The sequence below is a fragment of the Mus caroli genome, chromosome 16 (genome assembly GCF_900094665.2).
Source record: "Mus caroli chromosome 16, CAROLI_EIJ_v1.1, whole genome shotgun sequence".
In the NCBI taxonomy this organism is placed as follows: Eukaryota; Metazoa; Chordata; class Mammalia; order Rodentia; family Muridae; genus Mus; species Mus caroli.
In genome coordinates this window covers 35414166-35439322 of record NC_034585.1, presented here as the reverse complement: position 1 = coordinate 35439322, position 25157 = coordinate 35414166, and the positions used below count along the sequence as shown (strand labels likewise).

Here is a 25157-nt window from a genome sequence, read left to right as displayed (position 1 = left end):
CTGACCTGCTTGAGTTCCAGTCCTGACTTCTTTGGTAATGAACAGCAATGTGGAAATGTAAGCTGAATAAACCCTTTCCTCCCCAACTTGCTTCTTGGTCATGATGTTTGTGCAGGAATAGAAACCCTGACTAAGACAGTGAGCTTAAGGTCACATGACTACCAGGCAACAGAACAGAGTCTGTGTTCTCTCACCGAGCTGTCATGTTACAGGAGGTTTGGGTAGGTGGTGGTGGACACTTCCCACATCACACCTTCTCTGCCTTCACCAAGCACAAGGACACAAGATCCTAAACACCTCCCTCACTGATGGTCCCGGCATGCACATCTAGCCTGATGCCTTTTCTAATATAACTTGGAGACTTTAGAACTGGTTAAGTCACTGTGCCTTGTGCCTTGGGCAGAGACAACTATCACACACTGGTTAAACTAACACACTCCTGTATTCAAGACCTAAAACCTTGTCTCTCAAATAATAGGAACCCGACATTGCAAAAGGATGTGCCCCAACTGGCCACAGGAGAAGCTAAATCATACAGAACAGCCAATAGACACGATCTTATCTTATTCCAGCCTGAGGCCTCAGTGCATGCCTTTCCTTAAGTTTGAAGAGAAATCCTTTTCTTTTTCTAAAGGACTCCACCTCACATCAGCTAGATAGAGTTGGTTTTCTGCAGCTGTGACTAGGAATTCTAGCTAATTAAAAAAAAAATTATATGATTATTCCATACTACCAACCCGTTAAGCAACTGCTCTGGCCTTTCCTATGAACACAGGTTTGCTGTACATCTGAAGCAGGATAAGCAACCCCACTAATGTTGTTTGCTGGATCTCTATCCTTATGGCCAGCATCCACCCTGGTGCTTTGCCCCTGCAGAGAAGGGACCTGCATTCTGTGAAGGTCTGGTATGGTACCTAACACCCCAGTTGTTTGCCGGCATAAAGTGAATGGTTTTTGGATGTGGTGTAACATCTAGACATAGATTAAGATCCAGCCTACGCCTTTTCTTTTCCTCCATTCCCCAGAAAGCTCCAGTGTTCATGCCCACCTCTTCTAAAGCGAGTTGTGTCAGGCAAAGAAGGAAACAAACGAGCCCACCTTTGTGGCCCACACGCTCAGAGGAGGGAGCTGACTTTCTATCACCTCTGCAGCTGTTCTCGCTAAACCACGATTCACAGAACCTCCCGTGTTCCCGAAGACCGAGGGCTGCAGAGGTGGGTATAATCTGATCCTGGCCTTTGAGAGGTTCACAGCTCAGTGGAATACCCCAGCACGTGAAGAACTGGCTGCAGATCAGTGTGCTGAGTACTGAGGTGGAGCGGGCTCACAGGAGAGGGGGACGGAAGAGCCTGATCCTTTGCAGGACATAGGCTTCTCACAATGACATTCCATCTGAGTTCTGAAGGATAAACAGGCTATGATGAGCAGGTAAGCGTAGAGATGGGCAGAGACCTGGGGAGTTTAATGAGAGAGCCTATTCTCAAATACCGGCTGCTCTTCTTCCTCCAGGCAGCTGGAGTTTTAACCAGATGTGTGGCTGTACAGCTAAAGACTATGCCTTCTTACATCCTTTGCTGCTAGGTTCTGGCCAGTGGGATATTAGTACTCTTGAGTCTCCCCTAAATGAATGCCTAGATAGATGTGTGCGCATGCACGTCACCGAAGAGTAGTCATTAAGTAGTTACCTATTATATGATTGCCTAGAGAAGAAAGTTCCCAAACCACGGGAAGGACAGAGCCAGCCTCTGATGGCAGAGACACACCACAAGACCAGGAAATATATAGAGACTGCCTGGAAGATGTAAGAGGAAGTGAAGGGCCACATCCTCAGGGTCTGCACACATGCTGTCTTTAGCTAGACCAGTTTCTCTCGGGGCTGGAGTGTGTCTGACCTCCCAGAAAATGAAGATCTATAACTTATATACTCTAATCACATTTACTATTTCCCCTTGGCAATGGCAGGTCCATGATTAATCACCATGGCACATAATTATTATTGGCTTAAGCTTCATGAGTTCAAGACAATGCTTGTCACATCTAATACTGGATCCCTACTCTTAAAAAAAAAAATCCAAAGAAGGCAGGGGAAGGGAGAGGAGAGACGAACAAAGTATATATGTGTGTGTCTATGTCTCTGTGTGTGTCTGTCTTTGTGTGTGTGAGTGCGTGAAGAAAAAGAAGACACCAAGAGAGAAGGAAGCCAGCAGTATGTATCATTTCTCCTCCTCCTCCTCTCCTCAGGTAAGGAAGTTGGTTCCCAAAGCCTGCTGCCAAGACGTGACACCATCTGTCTAATGTCTAAGCAGGCCAACGGGCACACGAAAGTGGTTTTTAGCTGGTGTGTGCTGTATCCTTTATCTTTGGTGTTCTCCTCGATCACATGAGTGGCAGGTCATTTCCTTTTGCTGTAATGGCTTCTACAGTTGTCCGCTCTGGAGGACTGTGCATGTGGGATCTAGTGCGTATGCATCCTCTATGAAACTGAAAGAGTGAGCACAGTTCAGCAGGGCGGCGGGCTTTGAGGAAGTCGCTTGTTCTCTGATTCCTACAAGGGTTGGCTGCCCTTGTCAAAACCAAAGAGAGAGGCTTCTGGGGTTTGAACCAAGGGCTCCAGGGGACACTCCCCATAGGCCAGGGGGAGCTGTATAGGAGCCTGCACTTCCTGGCACAAAAGGAGTCTCTTCTGTACCTAGAGGTGTTCAGTATCGCACTAACCCAAAGCTGACAGGATGGCACCAAAAGACAAACAAGCCAAAAAGAACATCGACACAGCCCTACCCAGACCTTGAAGATCAAGGGGAAACCTGAAATGGCCTGATTTCTAACTGTTGATGCTTAGCGTACTAGGAAAAGCTATGTAGAAAGACAAGCCTTGTTTTACCCTTCTTGGGGACTCGGTCAGTTTGTCACAAGACACCAGAGCCATATGCTAATGGTATGTTTCTGCTGAATGAATGCCATACACAGGAGAGGCCAGTCTCTGCTAGTCTCAGCAGAGGAGCCAAGAAGGGCAAATAGCATGCGTCCCATGAATGAGCAAGTGCCATATGTTCATTGTTTGTCTTATAAGCATGGAACTAAGTAGTTAACACCTAGGAATAGCCACCATGTACCTGACCATCTTAGTTTGCCCCCTCCGCCCCCCCACCAACTCTCCTTCCTTCCCTTCCTCCTTTGCCTTCCCTTTTCTTTTCCTCTTTTCACTCTTCCCTCCCTTTCCCCTTCTCTCCCCTCTGCCTTATCTTTCCCTTTCTCCATCCTTCCTGTAACCAGAATGTTCTGAGTATCATCATTTTTGACCAGGCCACATGCTTGGCCTCCAGCGAGGCGGTGGAGGAGGGGCTTGTCTATGGTCAGGTGCTATGGGGCAATGTTTCAAAGAATGCACGGATGCTTCCAATGCGTGACACACAGAGCCCCAAGGTGGTTTCTCATTGAGCATAAACGGCCACTGTTGCCATGGAGGCTAACTGGACAGACACACTCTGACCCTGAAGCCAGCCAATGTCCAACTTTCCCTCTTCCTCTGAGACACTGTCTCCACCGAATCGCCAGTGAGGCATCTGTGGGCAGCACTACTCTCCTGCCACTGTGGGCACTCTGATTACAGGGTAGACTCTCAGTAGAACAATGGGTCTGGGAATCCAGGTGGGACTTGCTCCTCTCTGCAGCTGTCAGCACGTGGGCTACACTCCAGAGCTTATATAGGATATCTCAACTACAACAATGCGTCTCCTTAATGCCCTGGCAGGACACAGGGGTCGCTGGAAACCTCCTCAGTTTTGTTGTTTGTTTGTTTTATTTCCTGCATATAGCGGGTGCTTCACAAATGTTAAATGCATATGAAAGGAACAAATTGATCTTATTGAAATGGTCATTTCCTAATGCTCACAGAGGTTCTGCACTTTAGGCATTCCACATTGGGGTGTGTGTGTGTGTGTATCCATTTTGGGTCTCTCTGGCCTTATCAGCCCTTCCGGTGGCAAGTAAACACAGTCACCTTGGATAGCGTAGAAATTGCCTCATGATCTAGCTTCCTCTTGGAAAGTGTCAAGAAAAAGGAAGCAAACTCACTCCTAGGGAAAAAAAATCTTTCTGGGTTTGACTTTCCACATCCGTCCCTTGATGCAAGGGGACACAAAATGGAAAGGAACACTAGGGAACAGGAAGTGTGGGTGGGGGGCGGGAGGCGGGGAATTCCAGGCATGGTCAACACAGACAGCTTACCGGCCAGAGAGGAGCAGGGACAGGCGGTTGATGGGGGTCTCCCCCTCCACAGCGTAGGTCTGCTCTGTGGCCAGCGTCAAGACCTGCTCATGGCAGCAGTGGACAATCTCCTTGTAGACCTGCAGGGGCACCTGCAGGGGCAGGCACAGTGTCCTGTAGAGGAGATTGAATTCCTCCGGGAGGGTATTCACCCGGACGCGATAGACCAGCTGTGCCAGCTGAAGCAGGCAAGCCACTGTCAGGAGGACGTTCCAAAGGACGATGTCTAGCCCACAAGCATCAAACCAGCCCCACAGCACGCAGCAGAGGTAGCCTGGGCCCAGGATGCCGAAAAGATAGAAGTATCCATACACTCCACTGCCTGCCATAAAGCCCATAAGCAAGAAACAGTTGGCCAGGTGGTAGACAGCTCCTTCCACATCCGGTTTCCAGCTCCTGCACACGGGCGGCTGCCAGAGGAGCTGAGCCACCGAGCTGCCATTGGCACTCATCTTTAGGGCTCTCGAGGCCTTTGCAGGCTCCGAAACGGTCTCCACAAAGGAAACTGGGGGGGGGGGGGGGNGGGGGGGGGGGGGGGAGATCAGTCAGTCTGTCCTCCCAGGTGGCTTCTCACTACCAATGCAACCTTGTTGGCAGGAATGCCTCCGGTGGCTCTGAGAAAGAACGCCAGAGCATAGTACACTTCATGGAAGCTTGAAAGCCTAAGTTTGTTGTTTGGGATTTTTCTTTTCCTCGTTCCTCTCTTTCTCACTCTCAGCGAAGCTCTTGTCACTCCCGCAGTGCTCTGGTAAACCTCTTTGGCTCCGGCTTTCTTAGGCTGGTCTTCATATTTAGTCCTTAGCAAACAGCATACATTGTCCTGAGAGGAAGTAGGAACTCGACACCACGAACTTCGGCAACACGGGACGAAGCAGCCACATTCTGCTCTCTGTCGTTCCCAGGCAGAACGCGGAGTGGAGAGCCAGCAGGGGAAGCACACTTGGTGTTCCATTTGGAATGCATGATCTCTTGGCGCCGGAAGAAAGGGTGACCCCAGAGGGATACCATGTTTGGAATTGGAATCCAGGAGGTGCTGGCAGTGAAAGAAAACAGGCCAGGCAAACAGGCAGGCTGGCAGGGCACTTAGCATACCTCCAGAGGACAAGATAAGATCCAGGGTCAACAGAGGCAGGCAGGGAGGGTCAAAGGGAAAGCAAGCAGGGAATTGAGGTCCATGGAGTGGGCGGGACACAGCGCTGATGTCCTGTCTGAAGGATTTGGGGATTTGTGGGAGGTAAGAAGGCCGTTCAGAGAGGGAATACCTGGGACTACTAACAGAAACGGTACTGGCAGGGAGAACCGGAAAGCCCCGTGAAAGGTTTAAGACACTCAGCAAATATCATTGTGCTGTAATTTGACTTTTCGTTCAACAAAAGCAGCTGTGTAAAGCAGACCCCTCAGCTCTAAGTTGACACTCCTCTGCAAATATCTGCCCAGAGTAATAGCAACACAGGACATAAGGCACCATCCCATCTACACACCCATAACCTCAAGTTAGAGCGACTGCCTAGGAAATAAATACTCCTTTGGTACTCGACCTCCACTGAGCAGTGTATATACACATTCCTCACTCATCACTGTTCTCCTAGAGCTGAGGAAAATGGAGCCTCTGAGAAGTAACATGTTCCAACATGGAGTAGGCAGCAAAGCCAGGATTTGAACCCGAGACTGTCAAACGAAATACTCTTGTTTTAAGCAAGGGTTCACAGTAAGCAGAAACGCTGAACTAGACCCATGACTCCCGACTCCGCAATCCAAAAATGTCTGATGACTTTCAAGGAACATCTAAATGAACCTGGGGGATCAACTTTGGACAGGCAGGAAGCATATGTGGCCTGTGCAAACATGAAAGCCAAGAGACCTGACTAGCTGGCTTCTGGAGGACTTGCTGAGTCTCCACCCTGGCTCTTGGGGGTCGGGAGCATCTTCGCCCTGTTGTTCCAAGGCTTTAGGCTAGTGCTCAGCTGCCTAGAACTATCCAAGTCCTAACTCCATGGAGACTCACTGACCTGAGGAACACTAAGGAGAAATCCGAAGCTCAATGTGCTAAAGCTCCCATCGCAACACTCAGTGTACACTGTGACCTGAGTGTCTGTCACTTTATAGGGGAGAGACTACAAACAACAATGGCAACTCGATGCCTGCAACAAGTTACCAAATTAAGTTCAAAGAACAGTGTGACCCAGGAAGAAGGGTGACATGGGCAGAGCTGAGGGGTGAGGTGGAAGGGAGAGCAGACTCTCTCTTGGCGAGAGGAGAAGCATAGTTACAGAAGTCAGAAAGTTCTTGCCATGCTAAAGGAAGACATTTTAAAATTTTAATTGGAATCGATTGATCTGCAGATGGCTTCATAGCTCCCTGTCTCTGGAGATTGGTACAGAAAGGGCTGGGGCATTTGGAGAACAAAGCACCATGGGACTCTCACAGCAGGCTTTGGGTGCCTTTCTGATTGATTGATTGCCTGGGTGTCACTTCAGCCCAGGCTCACCTGGAACTCACTAGGCAGTCCAGGCTGTCCTGGAATTCTTGGGAATCCTCCTGCCTGGCCTCCCAAGTGCTGGGGTTATAGGTGTGACTGTGACATCACGTGTTCAGTGGAGGTGGGGATTTCCATATGCCTCTTTTTGTCATCTGCCTGGTCCCCAACCAACTTGCCTACTTTAGCTAGTAGCAGCTGTTTGTGCTTCAGGCAACCGGGGCTCCCTGCTGGGGTTGGAGTCCCTGCCAGCTGTCAATGGGCAGGCACAAAAGCAACCAAGGCTCCAAGATAGAATTTCAAAGCAGGTCAGCAAGACAGCCCATAGGCTTGGCCCTGACCCTTTAAAGAGACAGGCAGGTTAACTAACCCTTGCTCCCTTCTTCACTGTCCCTGTCCTTCCACCTGAGACGAACTGAGCAGGGAGGACTAACATTTACCTAACAGCTACCATTTTCTAATGCTAACAAGATAACATTCTATCATCTGATTTTTTGACAGGGTCTTACTGTATACCCCCCTCCCATTTTTAAAAAGAAGAAAAAGGCTTAGCGAAGCTAAGGAACTTGTCTAAACTTACTGAGTTAATATGTGAGTGGTGATTAAAGCCCTGCCAGCTGTAATTTTCCACTACACCGTTCTACCAGGTGTTTGGGCATTGCTAAGCACCTACATACGTGCATTATAACAGAGGACCTAATTATGTTGTGGGTCTCAGTGTTAGATTGATGTCCATAGAGCAGCAGACTACAGTAACAGGAAATTATGTCTTTTTATTTAAAAAGCCAGTTGACAGAGATAAGAGAATAAATATATTGTATGTATTAAGATAGTAATGTCCTTTTGGGGAAACCCACAGACATGAAAGTGTACACACAGTGGAAAAAGCCAGAAGTAACGCCTTTGATGATTTAAGCCAATAAGCATTTATTTAGACAGCTGTGAGGTAGTAACAAAAGACAACGATGAAATAGAAAAAAACCAATCCCCTTCAGGGAAGTTTTTAATCTAGAGGGAAGACTAACCTGGAAAAACCCAGAAATCTCATAAAAGATGACTAGAGGGTCAAAGGGAAATCTCTGATGGGGACTCTAAGAAGAAGGGGAAAAATAAAAAAGCAGAGGGGAGAGGATTATTTAAGGAGGTCTAAAATCTGCTCAGGTGCTCTCCAGCTGGGCATGCCAAGAATAGGTACAGATGTGTGGGCAAGCCCAGAACAGAAGGTATGCACATTGGTAACAAGGTAGCCTGTGACCTTTCATACAACTCTACAACAATGTAACACTTGCAGGCTCCACAGTCAGGAGACAACATGCCTAAGGATGAGAAGGACAAAGATAAACCGGAGCAGTTTAAGTTGTTCAAAGTCTGACTTGGCCACGGTCACAGAGGTGAAATTTCCCCGTCTCCTAACTCCAGGCTGGAGAGTGAGGGACATATCTGTGTTGCTTATGGCCTGGAAATGGCTGCTCTGCTTCTTGGAGCTGATCATGTCCTGACTCAGAGCCTCTCCAGCAGTGGTTCTCAATCTTCCTAACACTCTGACCCTTTACTAGGACACCTTATGCTGTAGTGACCCGGAAGCATAACATTATTCTGTTGCTACTTCGTAACTGTAATTTTGCTACTGTTATGAATCACAGTGTAAATCTCTGTGTTTTCTGATGGTCTTGGATGATCCTTATGAAAGGGTCATTTGACCCCCAAAAGGGACCCACGGGGATCGGGGGGGGGGGGGACTACTGTTCTACAGACTCTTCTTCAGGAAACAGCTTCCTGAACTCTTGCTGACTGACAGATTCTACAAATCTGGGCGCCGATTTCTCACCCTCTACCCAACTTTCTCTTTGACTCTTCAATTTTTTCTTCAACAAGGACGAACCGATCTTATGCACTCTATGTGACCATTCAGGATGGTTAGGGTGATATGGAACACTGGTTTCTTACTCAATATCCATTTACTCTTTCCTCCTGTGAAACAAAATTTCAGTTTCCATTTCTGACAGGGCATGGAAGGTGCAAGCCCTGCTCAAACCATTTAGCCTTAGGTGTACTGACAACCATTGTCTGTAAAAATACACATAGCAGTACTGCTCAGTCATACTGAAAAGGGGGAGTTGAAGATATCACATCTGGGGGAAGAAACCATCTCTTCTACCCGTCTTGTACAAGAAAGTACACACGTGGTTTCACTGGTCTGAGAAGAGAACACTCTGACAATCCACCTGCTGGATGGCACCAGGTACCAGGTACAATTGTTGCTTCAACTCTGACCCTCACAATTGTGCTCACTTTCCCTGATGGGGGGTTTTCTATGCTTGCTGTTGAACTTACTAAACTTAAGATGAAACTACAATGAGTTTTACATTTTTAAAAAGGCAATATCTCACTGTAGCACTGGGCACTGGCTGGCTTGGAACTCACTATGTAGAACAGGCTAGCTTTGAACTTATAGAGATCCACTTGCCTCTGCCCCGAGCGCTGGGATTCAAGCAATGCGCCTTCTTAGAGGTGGGGCGTGGGTTGGTTTGAACTTGTGCTTGCTGTCAGTCTGAGTTCGTATGTGCATTGGCTCTGCTGTGTCTGGGAAACCCAACTGATAGCTGCCAGGAGAAGGAAAGTCAGTTTTCTTCAATGAAGTGACACTGGGTATATCAACCATACTCTAGAGTAGGCAGGCCTTGTGATCAGGATTAGTTGGCCAACACAAATCAGACTCCATGTTTTGTGTGTGTGGATTGAGACAGAGTGTCCTCTTCTCAGACCAGTGAAACCACTTGTGTACTTTCTTGTTCAAGATGGGTAGAAGAGATGGTTTCTTCCCCCAGATGTGATATCTTTGTTGATTTTTGTTGTTGTTTTTAGAGAGAGAAAGAATAGGAAAGTGAGTGAGGATAAGAGAGGTGTTGGGGAAGAAAAAAGTTTATGATCAAAACATATCATATGGAAAAAATTTTAAGGTGTGCCATTACGCTCAGGTGGTGTGTGTATGTGTGTGTAATATATTCATTCACGTGGATACATGTCAAGGCTAGAGGTCAATAGTGTATTGCCCCCCCCCCCTTTTTTTTTTCAAACTGGGCCTCTCAGTGAACCTGGAGCTTAGACTGGTTAGATTGGCTGGTTAGCAAACTCTAGCTTTGGAGAGCTGCCTGGTTCAAACCTGGCTTTTATATGTGGCTGGAGATGGGAACTCAAGTCCTCATGTCTGTGAATCAGGCACTTAATCAATGAGCCATGTCCCAGTACTTAAGTAGTTAGTAGCTAAATAAAAGAACTCATTTCAAAGTTACATAGGAACTCTTGAGGGAAGCGCCTTGAATACCCATCACAATATCAAACATTCAGATTTTAATTTCTGATTAAATTTATGTACTCATCAGATTAGAAGCTTTTTATGGGCAGAGTATTCATCTTACAAATCTTTATACACTGAGCAAACCAGAGTTCAAACAGTGCCCTCTTACTCAGCACGTCTCTGCCTGGAGGGCAAGCCGAGAATATATAATGGTTGTTGGTAAATTGTTGTGTGTTGTTTGAGCTCTTTGAGAAGCTGGCTCTGGAAGTGCCCATGCCCACTCCCCTGCCCTAATCCCATGCACACACTGTAGACCAGGGTTTTCCAACCTTCCTAATGCTGTGACCTTTAATGCAGTCCCTCATGTTGGGGTAACCCAAACCATAGAATTATTTTCGCTACTTCATAACTGTAATTGTGTTCCTGTTATGAGTAGTAATGCAGGCATTTGTTTTCTGATGGTCTTAGGCCTGTGAAAGGATCATTCAACAGTCCCACGCGGTGCAACCCCAGGCTAAGAACCGCTGCTTTGAACTCGCACATTTACGTCAAGTGTCTTCCAAAATCCATCCTGGGTCGGGCTGGACTCCTGGCCCAGAAACAAGGAAAGGAAAGAGGCAAGCAGACAAGGGCATTTAAAATATTGTGCCCTTGAGAACAGCTTGGGAGGGAACTGTTTCCAACAGAGATTACTACCCTTTTCCCATAATAGAAAAATACCTGTGTTGGAAATGGGAAGTTGGAAGTACCCTCTCAATCAGAAACTCCAGCTGCCTTGGCCTCCCAGGCTGTTTCTGCTGGAAAGTTATAAGCAGCTCATTCCAGGCCACTGCCTTTCTGTGGTCATTTGCTCCTTCCCAAAGGAGACTCTGCAGCAGAACTCCAGCTGGCTGCCTCAGTAGGGCTTCCTTGTTCACCTCTGCTGGATGCTAGGTGTTTTGAGTACCTGCTTTGATGATATTTTGCTATTTGTTCTCTGACCTTTCTTTACCGTATATGTAATACATTCACTCAGTCACGCCTGAAAGCATAGTTAGAAATCATAGCTCATTCTCTGGTCTAACAGAGCAAGCAGTAACTCAGGTGACATAGTCAACATTTAGGGCTGTTCCTACAGATTATCAGCCTTTACTATGTCGTGAATGAATATATATCCACAAAGTGAACCTTTATCAGATGCCTGGGACAGTGTGCACTGGGCTTAGATTCTGATGATCTAGACACACCCCCATGGTCATCAGCTATCCTAGTCAGGACAACTTCCCTGTCCCTAAACATTTGAACTCAACTCACCTGTCTAGTGGAGATTACAGCTTCTCTAAAAGCATCACCCGTGGAAGGCAGAGTAATTTTGGGATTGGCCCTGCCTAGGGATACAGGCCTATTTCAAGTTCAAAGTTGAATATTTCAAGGTTAAACAAAGAAACTGTTAGACAAAGTATAGATGTATCTACAATGAGTTTAGGAATTACTGTGCATAAGGGAGACATGGAAAAGAGGTATCTCAGAATTCCATGGTCATCTACTACGCCAGACTATCTTTCCATTATTGTGCTAGTATCTCTTCATATTAGTAAGTGATATGCTGCACACTGACTCCAGGACGGCTGTGCACTAGCCAGGGATAGGCTGGACGGTCTTCTGAAATACGTTTTCAATAAAGTGCTTCCGTTGCTCACAAATCAAGTGAAACTATCAAAATGGAAAAGGTTAAAATATCAGTGTGTTGCCTATGAGCTGGGGGAAATGGGACCCCTTGGATACCAAGGAACACATAGAGATTGCCTTTCTAAATATGAATTGGGCAGTGCTCATCAGTAGTCTTGAAAACATGCAGAACTGCTAGGTACCTTCAGACCAGTGGATTCCGGGTGATTTATTCTTCACACAGGCACAAAACCAGCCAACAACAAAACATACTCACACAGATAGACACAGGCACAGACACTCAGTATCTATGTATCTGACATCACCTGCCTCAGCCTGAGATGCAATTCTATCAGGGGACGAGGGGGGGTGTCTCTGACACATAGTAAGTATATATACAAAATTACAGTTAAGTTATAGTAAGCCATAGAATAATTCATACATCTAATGATACAGAATTCTACTAACTGAGCAAAATACTAAGGGAAAAAGATATTACAATCTCATTAGTAAATAAGAGTACATTTGAAAGATATAAAAATAGTTTTGTTTCTACTTTAAGATACGAATAATTGGGTCTGGAGAGATGGCTCAGCAGTTAAGAGTGTTTGCTGCTCTCTTTGAGAGTCCCGGGTCCAGTTCTCAGCACCCACACAATGGCTCTGTAACTCCAGTTCCAGGGAAACTAATATTTTCTTCCGGCCTCTGAGGGCACCAGTACACATGTGGTACAGACATACATACAGGAGATAAATCATACCCATAAAATAAAGCTTTTAAAACATGTCAAGTGTGATTACACATACCTATAATTCCAGTATGCAGGAAGCAGAGGCAAGAATACAAGTTTAAGGCTACTTTGTGCTATAAGGGGAGACCCTGTCTCACCTCCTCCCAAATACAAATACGGAGGATATGTCAGGGACAGTTTATTTAAACTTAGCATCAACTGTCAGGGTTATCTTCTTCCACTTTGTGGTCTAGGGCGTATGCAAGCAGTCTAAATAATAATCTTCCAAGGGCTGAAAGGGAAGTTAGTTCATGGCTGTCTCTATCAGCCACACAGCATTTATTAAAACATATATGTTCAAATGAATATTAAGTAAAACTGTGACTAAAAAATCAAACAGAGAATGCTAGTAACACTGAATTTACATGGCCAGTTGCTTCATAAATTACATTCATTTTATGGTCATAAAACTTTTCAGTTAGATACTGGGTTTTTTTGTTTGTTTGAGAATGAGAAAAATCCATTGTGACTTACTGACAGCACATAGCTGGCTGCTAAACCCATGTCTGTCATACATCAAAGCCATCTAGTTGCTGGGGCTGTAGTCCTAGCTACTCAGCAGTTTGAAGGAGGAAGATTCCAAGTTCAAGGCCTCAGAGTATGTCCAAGTGGAGTACGGGCCACTGTGTCAATCATAGTATATATAAATGGTAAAAACAGAGCTAGGGATTGAGTTAGTGGTAGAGCATCTGCCTAGCTTGCATAAGACCTAGGTCCTACACAACAATGACTACATACATACATACATACATACATACATAAATGGAAAAAAGAAAAAAGCCACACACTTAACCATTAATTAGGTCAGGATCTCGAAGGATCTAATTGAGCTCTTTTACTCTATAAAGGAATCAACCACACATTTGGTTTTGAGGGGTTTATTTGGGGTTAGAACCCATGGCTTTGTGTATGCCAGGCAAGTTCTTGACCACTAAGCTAACTCTAGCCTGTGTCTGAGGTTTTCATCTCGATGCACTAAAAGGCAGAATGTGAGCAGCTGCTTTATTAGCACCCGAGCAGCTCCCAGGTCACAAGCTTGCTTCATAAGTGGGTCCTGCTCCAGCTATCTCTATGGCAGTGGTACCAAGAGAGCTATTTGGTGCTAGGAGCTTTGTGTGTGCTAGGCAAGCGCTCCGCCATGAGCTACAGCCCCAGTTCCATGACTAGCCAGGTTCTAGCATCAATCTAGCCACCAGCCTGGACCAGGTGCTCATAAACAGATAGCTGTTTTGGCCTTAGGGTGTACACTGCCTTTAGTTTATCTTACCATATAACTGGCCACACACAAACTAACTTCGCCAAATAGTTGGGATCTTCCAGGCAAGACTACTTCACTCAAGAGTTAGAGAGTGAGGGAAGGGAGGAAGGAAGGAAGAAAGGGAGGGAGGGAGAGAGGGAGGGAGGAAGGGAGGGAGGGAGGGAGAAGAAAAATAAAGAGGGACAAGGGAGAGAGAACAAAAATATCCCCTCAAACTTGCAGCCCCTTCCCCCCCCCCCCCCCCCCCCCCCCCCCCCCGCTCCACTCCTGTGTGCTGGGATTACAGACATGGTCCCACAACTGGCCAATGAGTCTTGACTGAGGTGATATGGCTGTGACATCATTTTGAACAGATAAAAGATGTTCATTCCAGCTTCTATATATCCAAATTTGGAGATTTTACTGGTTGAGAGACAATCTGCTTTCTCCTAACAATAACTATTCAAATTCCCATGATGCCACAATAATGAGCAAAAGAAAGTCATGGCACAGGAGTTGCTATTATACTCACTAGGAGAAAAAGGAAACCGAACTAAAAGTGATGTGGGTATGCGAAGAACAGAAAAAGAAACACAACAAAGACGGTTCAGCATATTTTCTTTCCTTCTGTTTTTTAATAAATTATAAATACTTTATCCATTTATCAAAGTTCACCAAAGAACTTCCAAAATATTTAATCCTCTTCATTCTTCAATGATTATTCCTTCACAAAGTAGGCCACCTACAGAAGAGATTTGATTTTAGAAAGTCAGAGTTCAGACATCAAACTGGACCTAGGGATTTACGGACTCAGGACCATCAGAAATAAATGCTTCACTGAAATATTAAGTAACTGTCACAATTGTTCTAAATCAGTCAAAACCGCAGCTCAGCTTAACTGACGACTCCCTGGTTACAATGTCTGGCATTTAGGAGCTTTTGGTGAGGCAGTGTGTGTTTCCAGGCATTAAGTAAAGAGGGCTCTAAGTCTGCTCTTTCAAGAACTGGTCTCGCTCTGTGTCAAAGGTAGAAGGAAGGAAAACATATTTGTTCCTGCAGGAAGCGCCTCCTTGACCAGAGAGCAAATAACAACAACAGTGAAAGACCCCGAGGGAGAGCAGCAGGGGACAGTGCGGCTGGCCCAGTCTCAGCCTCCCAGGCTTCTCGATATGCAAGATGGAGAAGAATACTGAATGGTCACTCAGGCAGTCAATTCTTAAGACTAACTCAAGATCATTCTACACCTGTTCCCTTAGTCTGGTTTAGGCAGGAAAATAGCCTCACCAAGACACAGACACCTAAATTCCCTTTTTGTCTAAAAACTTTGAAGGAAAACCAATACACTTAAGCAAAGGCACGGGCAGGACACAGAAGCAGACCTGGAGCTGCCACCGTTCCCACAGTCTGCAACTCCTGTACTTCTCAGGCACTGCGCTCATCAGAGGGGCTAGATCTGCAGGAGGAAAACAGACTCTGCATCTTCTCTGGTGGAGAGTCCCTGCCAAGTGGACAAGTGCCAAGTCTTTTGCACCCGGGCATTTTGTAGGGTCTTGAAAGGTGCTCTGTCTTGTGTTTAGGTTTGAGCACTGGAAATGACCCCTTCCTGCATTATCTTGAGATGCTTTCGTAAATAATCTACGTATAAGTGTCTCATTTAAATATTCAAATACATGAACAAAAACTTAGCATACCCGTTATTTTATATGGATTTGAGCAGATTTCCCATGTTTCTTTTGACCCTTACAAGCAGGAAGAGCCACTCACTTCCTGCTACTTCTAATTAGGTGGTGAATTTATTGTCTACCTTCTCTGTCAGTAAGAAAAAGTTGCAAGACTGAAAAAAAGCGTCTAGACTGTCTAGACTCACTGCCATGCTACCAAAGCGTCTAGACTGTCTAGACTCACTGCCATGTTACCAAAGCATCTAGACTGTCTAGACTCACTGCCATGCTACCAAAGCGTCTAGACTGTCTAGACTCACTACCATGCTACCTACTTTTTCTTTCTAGCTTTGAGTCTCTGCCTTTGCTACCGTAAAGTCCTCGGGTATTTTATATCCAGCATATTCACTACTGTTTCCTTAGTGTTAGCAGGTTTACGGACTTGGAAGTCATCTAGGAGCTCCAGTCAGCAGGTGAGGCAGGGCTTCACTGCCTTACAGAGTAGAAGAGAATAATAATTATGCCGTCTCTGCCAGCCAGGTCCAATTAAGATCTGTTTTACTTGGGAAGAATATCAACATCTATGAAGGGTTTTGAATTAAGAAACTTTTATGACCCCTGCTGGAGCGACCCGAGTCTGTGGAGTGGTTTCCTCGGAAGAGGTTCTCAGAGAACGTGGTCTAGCAGTCTATCAAGCTCACCTCAGAGCAGTGCAGGGAGCTGTGCAGGAGTTTATTATAGTCAGAGGCTTGGCTTTTGAGGTACACATCTCATGCATTTCAGCAGCACATCTTTTTATTTAGTATTCATTATAAGTTTTAGTACTGACGATTAAGGTAATGTGCAATCCTAAAAATGAGCTTGCTGGCGATAAAATATCACTGTCAGGAGTGACAAAGTGCCTCTGGTCTGGAGGATGCAAATCATTTAATGCCACCACTACCCTTCACCGTGCCTTCAACTCCCCTTGAGGCTCTAGGCAAATCTTAACAAAACTGACTAGAAAGAGCTAGACCGTGAAGAAAGCCATGCCCCGATGCTGGGTCTGAGCCTTTAAATAGTCTCCTCCAGTCAGACTTATCAGGTCGGGCAAGCTCCTTATCTCCTCCCTCCCATACTTCAAACACGACTGGTCATGTGTGACATTCCAGAGCCAGGTGGAAGAGAAAGAAACCAGCTTGATACTACTATGAAACTGGCATGTGGCCTTGGGATCTCTCAACTGTCGCTAAGTTAGGAGGTGACAGTGAGATGTGGCCTTCGAGCAGCACAAACAGGGTGCTTGCGAGGCTGAGGTTCCAGTTCTCATCCTGCTGAGCCCATCCCGGGAATCCTACCATGTGCCAGGCAATGGTCTAGGTGCTGGGACATGCTGAGACACTCTGGCAGTGAAACCAGATGCTTCCCAGAGCTTACAGCCCAGCCGGAGGGAAGCGAGGATGACCGTTGTAAGAAGAGGCTCAGTATATAGCTGGTGATTGCAAAACAAGAGAAGCCACTAACCACAGATGACCACTAGCCTTCTTATAAGAATTCAATTCCCCAGTCTCATTATGGCCAATTCAAGTGCTTAATAGTCATACATTGCTAGTGGCTACCATACTGGAGAATGTGGCCACAGAACACCTGGGAAGGCCTACTGGGTAGCCCTGGAACAGTGACAGGAAGGGTACTACTTTACATGGGGCACTGAGGAAAGCCTCTCTAACGAGACTTTAAATCGGCATCTGGAAAGAAGTGTAGTAGTGAGCGAAGCTAACGCCTGAAGCAAGAGATTCCAGCCAGAAGTCACGGACTGTGGTCTTGCTGGGCACATCCCTCCTGACACTGATATTTAGACTCAAAGTTCTTTGGAAACTGGTGATCTGAGGCTTTAGTTTTCTTAGAACAATGCCTGGCTTAAAAGAAAGCTTCCATTTTCACTGGAAAAAAGTAACTCTACTGCAGACCTATATTAGAAACAAGAAACCAAAAGAATTTTCCACTTAGTTCCTTTACCTTGGAAACCAGTGTACCCGAGCTCCCCGCAGCCATGCTCCCTGCATCTTCCTGACTATAACGTAACTCTAAAGGCTCTTGTCAAACAAACCAGTTCTCAAAAGCTTTATACTGTCTCAGATCTACTGGGTGCCTCAAATCGTTGGCACCAAACTGTTACAACCCCATTCTAGAAACTGAACTAAGCTGCTACTTAAACATGCTAGATTAACCAGGCAAGCTACCTTTCGGAGAATGCTGCCTGCCTCGAAGCTAACTCTGTAAGGTAACACTCAAACTTGAAGCATTCCAGTTCACTCACCACGTCATATCTTAAATCCCAGCGCCCTCATGCACTCCTTGTGGGCCTCAATGAGATGTCCACAGTGTTCTTCTCCTTTCTCAATGATGCTGTAAAATAAGATGCGCTCGTTACCTAACAAATAGACGACAAGCACATTCATGGAGAATCTGTGACGGGAGTGAGACAGGGCACGTGCAGAATGCAGCTGGAGTGACAAACAAATCCCTACTACACCAACCAGCTCAGCTCCTTTGCTCTCTGTATTTGCTCTTAAGATGGTTCTGTTCCCACAAAAGTGCTCCATAGAACTAAGGTCTTAATGTTTGTTTTTGTTTGGGGAAGGTTCTAATTAGATGAAATAATTATGTATAGCAAATGATGCCTTTATTCTATACCCAAGGAATAATAAACATTTATTTATAATGAAATAAACTGAATATTTACATAAAATGACGAGGAAAGAGTCTAACATTTGGTCCTCCTATCACACAGAAATTAACTTCCTGTTTCTCCTTTTCCTCCTACATCTAAACACTTAAGCCTACCTTTAATCATTAAACACCCAACAACATAAACATCAAAAGAGATCTGGTAACCACAACCAGATAAATCGTTCTTCAGAAGGTTAAGGGTCTGTGATGATAAAATCCTAAGAGTAGTCACAAGAGCCAGAATGTACTGAAACACGCCTGTAATCACGTCTGGGAAGCTAAGACAGGAGACTCCTCAGGAGGAGGCCAGCTTGGGCTATACATGGCAAGACCCCATCTCAAAAAGAGTGAGGAACAGGTTCTCCTATTACAATCCTTACCAGCAGATGAGAAAACTGGGTGTGACAGTGAGTTCCGTCTAACAGCTAGCTTTCCCTTACCACCGACACCCACTACTAAACTTTACAGAAATGCTGGACTCATTCAACACACGTGTGAAGCAGACTTGTTAAGTACCTTGCATAAGGTCACCAACTTGGAGGGAGAGGATTCAAAGCCTGACTGTATTTCTAAGCTCTGAGTCTTGAGCCACACCAAAGTCTCCTTAAGCAGGTACCTTGGTATTTCAAGAACCTTGGTATCAGATCGATCTTTAAATTCTCCATTTATAGGTAGTGATAATAAAATAAGTGGGTACACTCTTATTACCTTACTATACCAAGGAATACTTTGTTTTGTGTATTTTTCTATATTTTTATTTTTATTTTGAGACATGGTCTCACTCTGATGCTCAGGCTAGACTTAAAACTGTTTCAGTCTCTCCAGTAATGAAATCACACCATGAGAATCCATATTTGTTTCTTCTTTGACGGGAGAAGATGGAGATGCATAGTCACACTGAGGACTTCAGTAGCTGCTCCAGAACTCAGGCTACATAAAAGGGAGGGAGACCAAGCAAAACCTTTTGTGACTTGATGATAAAGTAGATGAACATTAATATCACCTATCCTGTAGACAAGTTTTACAGTTTGTTTTTATTTTATGTGTATAGGTGTTTTGCCTGCACACCATGTATGTGCAGTGCCCGAAATTGCTAGAAGGGGGTGTCAGATTTTTCTGGGGCTGGAATTACACAAGATTGTTTTTTTTGTTTTTTGTTTTTTGTTTTTTCGAGACAGGGTTTCTCTGTGTAGCCCTGGCTGTCCTGGAACTCACTTTGTAGACCAGGCTGGCCTCGAACTCAGAAATCCGCCTGCCTCTGCCTCCCGAGTGCTGGGATTAAAGGTGTGCGCCACCACGCCCGGCTTACACAAGATTGTTAACAGTCGTGTGGGTGCTGGGAATCAAAACTAGGCCCCCTGGAAGGTCAACCAGGGCATTTATCCACTGAACCATCTCTCCAGTCCCAGACAGGTTGACTTTTAACTTCTTGGAAAGGGTATCCCTTCAGAAATGTATCCTGCGTTCTACTATTCACACGTTTCGAGAAAAAAAATTATTAAAGATTACCTGAAAAATTTACACCTAGGTCTTAGCAAATCTATCATAGCTGGTGGTATAGTATTGGCTGGTAACAAATCTCCACATATTTTAAATGCCTTTAAATCAAGACGCATCTTTACGCACTTCTATTTATCTGGGTCTTACTTATCCCAAGAAGCCTAAAACGCAATCGTAGTAAGGAATGAAGGACGAGAACCTTGGGATCAATGAAACCTCTTGCCCTCTCCGTTGACCCCTAACTGACTGAGGTGCGGGATCAGGGAGCAGAGAGGACAGCGGAACTATGGGTCCCTGCATCTCCAGGGTCTCAGACAGCAGAGTGGAGCCGAGCTGCTAAAGCCCGGGCTTCCCTCCCGGGCTACGCACTGACCACGCATCACGCGCCTTCTTGGTTTCGGGGCAGGCACAGCAGGGCTTCAGTGGCTTCTTCTCCTGAGCCTCGGGCGGGGCAGGGCTAGCGGCCGCCAGTCCCGGCATCTTTCCAGGCGAAAGCAACTACGAGCGCACACGCGCAAAGCTCCCAAACTCCGACCAACCTAAGCTGTCTGTCTCCACTTCCGCAGTCAAGCGAACGGGGACAGGAAGTCCCGCCTCTCCGACGGAAGTGAGCCTAGGGAGCGCGTGCGCAAAAGAAGAGGTACAAGGCCTCGCTCCAAGGGCGTGGCGTCAGCGCTGGCGCAAAGGTTAAAAGGTCACCCAGAGTGGTTTCTGTTTTTGTTTTGTTTTTGAGATTGTAATTTAATTGAGTCATTTCCCCTTTCCCTTTCCTTTCTACAAATCCTTACATATACATACCCATTCCCCACTATCCTTCAAATTCATGGCCTTTTCCTCCCTAATTGTTATTGCATGCTTATATGTATACATGTACACATATATTCCTATATGACCCGTTCAGTTCAGTATAATGCTACCTGTATTCGTATTTTCAGGGCTGACCTTTTGGTACTGGACAAGCAGTAGCAGATCCGGGTTCCACCCTGGGATATTTTATGGTCTTTCTTCCTTCCTGCTTCATAGACATTCTGCAGATACAGATACAAAGGCCCTCTCCCTCCTATTTCTCTCCGGCATATATGCTAAATTTTCAGCTAATATACAGTAGTCATGAAAGAAGATAAGATTTTTTTTTCTATTTTTAACAACTGTGATGGGCTGTCTGTGTCTCTCTGTCTCTTGTTTCTCTCTCTCCCTCTCTCTCTCTCTCTCTCTGTGTGTGTGTGTGTGTGTGTGTGTATGTGTGTGTTTTGGATAAGTAAATGACATGGTAACTGATACTGAAAGTGTAACCCCCTCAGTAGAGCTCCATTGCTTCAAATCAACCATTCTAATTGTATACAAGTCCACTAAGATGTACAGCATTGAGTGGCTTCCTTAAACTAGCTGTGGGTCAGGAAAAAAAGTGGTTTGTAGTTATTTATTGTATGTATGTGTGTACACTGTAGCTGTCTTCAGACACACCAGAAGAGGGCGTCAGATCCCATCACAGATGGTCATGAGCCACCATGTGGTTGCTGGGAATTGAACTCAGGACCTCCGGAAGAGCAGCCAACACTCTTAACCACTGAGCCATTTCTTCACACACACACCCAAAAAGTGGTTTTAATTTTAATATAAATATTTATAGACAAAGTCTCTAGCCTAAGCTGGCCTTGCATGCTCTGTGAATGACCCTGAACTGACCATTAAATGTTGGAATTACAAGTTTGTGCCATCCTTTCCTGATCTACAAGGACTTCCTGCACGTTAGGCAAATAGTCTACAAACTGAATTACATACCCTTAGCTCCTAAACTGGTTTTATTACTTGTGCAATCAGATATTGGTCATTACACCTATTAACAGAATTTTAAAAATGCCTTTTCCTGGCATTTCTTAAATTCAAGTAGGATCAATATAATCTTCAGCATCACAGCTTCCCTGTACGGTGTTGAGTGTGAGAGGCATTTAATCTTCATAGCAAACGGAGGTTCAGAAGGGCATATGGCTCATTCAGAGCTACAGAGCTCATGAGGTTCCACCTCTGCCCATGGTCCATGCACTATCCTGCGTATCTAAATGTATCTAAAGGCAAAGTAACTTTCACCTTCAAACCACTCACCTGGATTTACTGGCGCTACTGCATTTTTGTGTAGAGTAAATGAACAAAGAAGAAAAAAGAGTAGAACTGGAAAATGTAAGTATTGTGAGGACCGAGTTTGATACAAATTGTAGACCAGAAAAAGAGGAGAGGAGGAGGAGAATTGGAACTTTTTTGCAAATGATAAGTTTTCCTCCCATTTTTCCCTTTGTGAAGGAAAGTTCCTGGCATGAACCACACATCACTCTGAACTTCCTGGAAGGCTGATCAACTGATTACAACTTTAGAGATGTAGTAAGGGTGGAAGGTTGCTGGATTATAGCCTAGTCTTGGAGCAGCTTTAGTCCCCACATAGTGGTCTTTTACTGCACCCTTCTGTATGTGATCTAACATCTTTGTGAGCATTAGGTAAGCCCTTTGGAATGTATGAGCAGACCCCCTCCCACCACCCCCAGTTCCCACCAACCAAAAGGCTGAGAAGATCATCAGACACCATTTGAGGCTATGGTACCTTCCTGTGACCTGCCCACTTAATGTTTTTACCGCTGTGTATGGGAAGTGTCTTGATTTATGATTTTGTTTCTTTACTATAAAACTACATGGGAGTGCCATATCACCATACTGGAATGTGGAATTTAGGGTAGTGTGAAACTGTTCCCAGACCATAATCATCCATATTTGTTCCCAGAATAAACTGTCTCTTATCCCGTGTGTGTGTGTGTGTGTGTGTGTGTGAGAGAGAGAGAGAGAGAGAGAGAGAGAGAGAGAGAGAGAGAGAAAGAAATCTCCCTTTTCTTGCTTCCTTTAACTAGATGCTTCTGGGACTGTAATAAACCCTAGGCTGTCTCTTGAGCGCCATGACCTACAATAGCTGCTTCTTTGAGGTAAAATGGTCTGCCCATGAACAAAATACAGAGCAATCTGGGAAGGATGAAACGAACACATTCCAGCACTCGGGAGGCCAGAGCAGGAAGAAACAGAGTTCAAGGCCAGCTGGGGTCTCATAGCAAGGTCCTGTCTATAAAACAAACAAAAGGTTTCCTTTCCAATGGGAGACATTTACTAATTTGTACTCACCAGCTTAACTCTTGTTTTAAGATGGTCTAATTAACTTATCCATGTGGGTTACTTTTTCCTTTTAACCTTGATGAACGAGTAAGCGTTAAACTTCACTTTTCTTTCTCGGCCCATGTGCTTGTAGACTGAGATGGTTTATTTTATATTAAGTGGACATTAAGAATACAAAACATGGGCTGGTAAGATGACTCAGCGGGTAAGAGCACTGACTGCTCTTCCGAAGGTCATGAGTTCAAATCCCAGCAACCACATGGTGGCTTACAACCACCTATAGTGAGATTTGACGCCCTCTTCTGGTGTGTTTGAAGACAGCTACAGTGTACTTATGTATAATAATAAATAAATCTTTTTTTAAAAAAAGAATACAAAACATAATGCAATTATTGTTTCCCATTTAATCCCAAGAAAAACATTAATAAGCTATTTCCCTAGAGAAGAGCTATAGTTAGATATTAAATTGAAGGGCCTGAGAGATAGCTTAGTGGGTAAAGACACTAGTCACCGAGCCTGATAACCTGCCTTCTGTCTCAGGACTCAGATGGTAGTGTGCAGTTAGCAACTCCATACATGTACTATACACACACACACACACACACACACACATACACTCTGCGCGCAAGTCTTTAAAACTTGAAGATAGGTAACACACAGAGACTAATAAAAGATAAGAGTAGTAATAAATTTAATACCTTCACTATCCAGTTGCTGCTCCTCATTGTTTATTTTAACTAGCAAATTTACTCTCTTTACCCTCTAAGACTTTTGTGACCAAAGTTACTAAATTAACAGGCAACAAGCTTGAAATAATGACTTGAGTTGAGTTTGATGGCACCAAATCGCAGTTCTATGGGTGGGATCACTACCATAACAAACAACTAAGGAATTACTTGTGGACATTCTTCGGTGATACGGGTATGCAATCCTGTGCCGACCGCGCCTACATTTGGTGACTTCATGAAGGATGGGTGGGTGGTTACTGCTCATACAGAAGGAGTGATACCACATGTTGCAAGAGAGAGTTACAAGGCTTACATTCTCATTAGTCTGTTTAATAGCTAGCTTCTGCCCTGCTTGCAGAATTAAGTAATTTTACATAGTATTTGCATGTCTGCCTCTGAATTAAAAAAAAAAAGACAAAAAAACAGCTTTCCATTTCCTCTGGGAAAATGCATGTCATGCAACGTTCTCTGATTTCTGGGTGCCTGAAAAGTCTGAGTTTTACCACATTTGCAGGCCAGTTCCGATGTGATAGCTGAAACTATCAAACTCCTGGGCTACGATAAAGGATATTTTATCACTTGCAGCAGGGCATTATACAAGTTTCCAGAATCTCATTTCCCATGGGTGATGTGAAAAAGACCAAATAGTACAAAAGTCTTAATGACGAGAACTCAGAATGTCTCACTCCCTTTTGCTTAAAGGGCAACACTGTCTCTATCACTGTCTCTATCACCCATCACTCTTCCCTACTCAGAGTCAAGGACATACAGTGCCCCCTCCCTTATAAGACACAAAGGGAATCAGCCCCTGTGTAGAGTTCTCTCAACATGATTAGAATTGGGCTGGAGAGATGGCTCAGCGGTTAAGAGCACTGATTGCATTTCCCGAAGGTCTGAGTGCTAATCCCAGCGACCACATGGTGGCTCACAACCATCCCTAATGAGATCTGACGCCCTCTTCTGGGGTGTCTGAAGACAGCTACAGTGTACTTACATACAATAAATAAATAAATCTAAAAAAAAAAAAAAGGATTAGAATTAACTTTGTTAGTGATAATAGTGAGATTATTTTGGACTAGAGTGTATCTCAGTAGTAGAGTGCTTGTAGCCTATGTGAGACCCTAAATTCAATTCCCAATGCCACAAAAATAATGAATGAATAAAGAAATGAGCAATATTAGTTCAAGGCGTTGGCTAATTTTAAGGTAAAGTGATACTATGAAATTTCTTTTTAAAAGAAGAATGGATCATGGGCAAAAGCTGACCCACTTCTTCCTCTCTAGTTTTCATTGCAGGATTTATTTATTTATTTATTTATTCATTTATCTATTTAAAGCAGAGAGTACACATGCACCATAATGCCAAGAGCAGCAGCCTGGAGATACAGTTCCTATTACAGAAGCCAATGTCCACTTTCATACTGCTCCAAGGCCCAACATACAGGAACTTGGATTTCTCCACCTTGTGGAAAGAGGCTTTCAGAAATGAAAGTACCGCCAAGCTTGGTGGCGCACGCCTTTAATCCCAGCACTGGGGAGGCAGAGGCAGGCGGGATTTCTGAGTTCGAGGACAGCCTGGTCTACAAAGTGAGTTCCAGGATAGCCAGGGCTACACAGAGAAACCCTGTCTCGAAAAACCAAAAAGAAAGAAAGAAAGGAAGAAAGGAAGGAAGGAAGAAAGGGAAAGGAAAAA

At 44.8% G+C, this 25157-nt stretch overlaps 2 protein-coding genes across 3 annotated transcripts in view; both read right to left on the bottom strand.

Annotated features, from left to right (window-relative positions):
* The window catches only part of Popdc2 (popeye domain containing 2), a 15455-nt gene extending 10104 nt beyond the window's left edge, over positions 1–5351 (bottom strand). For both annotated transcript variants that reach the window (XM_021184761.2, XM_029470665.1), the window contains exon 1: positions 4228–5351. In XM_021184761.2, coding sequence (XP_021040420.1) covers positions 4228–4718 — 491 coding nt within the window. In that variant the 5' untranslated portion in view covers positions 4719–5351. The remainder of the gene's footprint in view (positions 1–4227) is intronic.
* Positions 5352–14327: 8976 nt separating this feature from the next.
* Positions 14328–20176, bottom strand: LOC110311446 (cytochrome c oxidase copper chaperone). Its single transcript, XM_021184760.1, has 3 exons — positions 19961–20176; positions 17675–17763; positions 14328–14456 (listed from the first exon to the last, which is right to left on the bottom strand). Exons 1-2 carry the CDS (start codon positions 20065–20067, stop codon positions 17679–17681), a joined length of 192 nt encoding a protein of 63 aa, XP_021040419.1. The 5' UTR covers positions 20068–20176; the 3' UTR covers positions 14328–14456; positions 17675–17678.
* Between the last annotated feature and the right edge of the window lie 4981 nt (positions 20177–25157).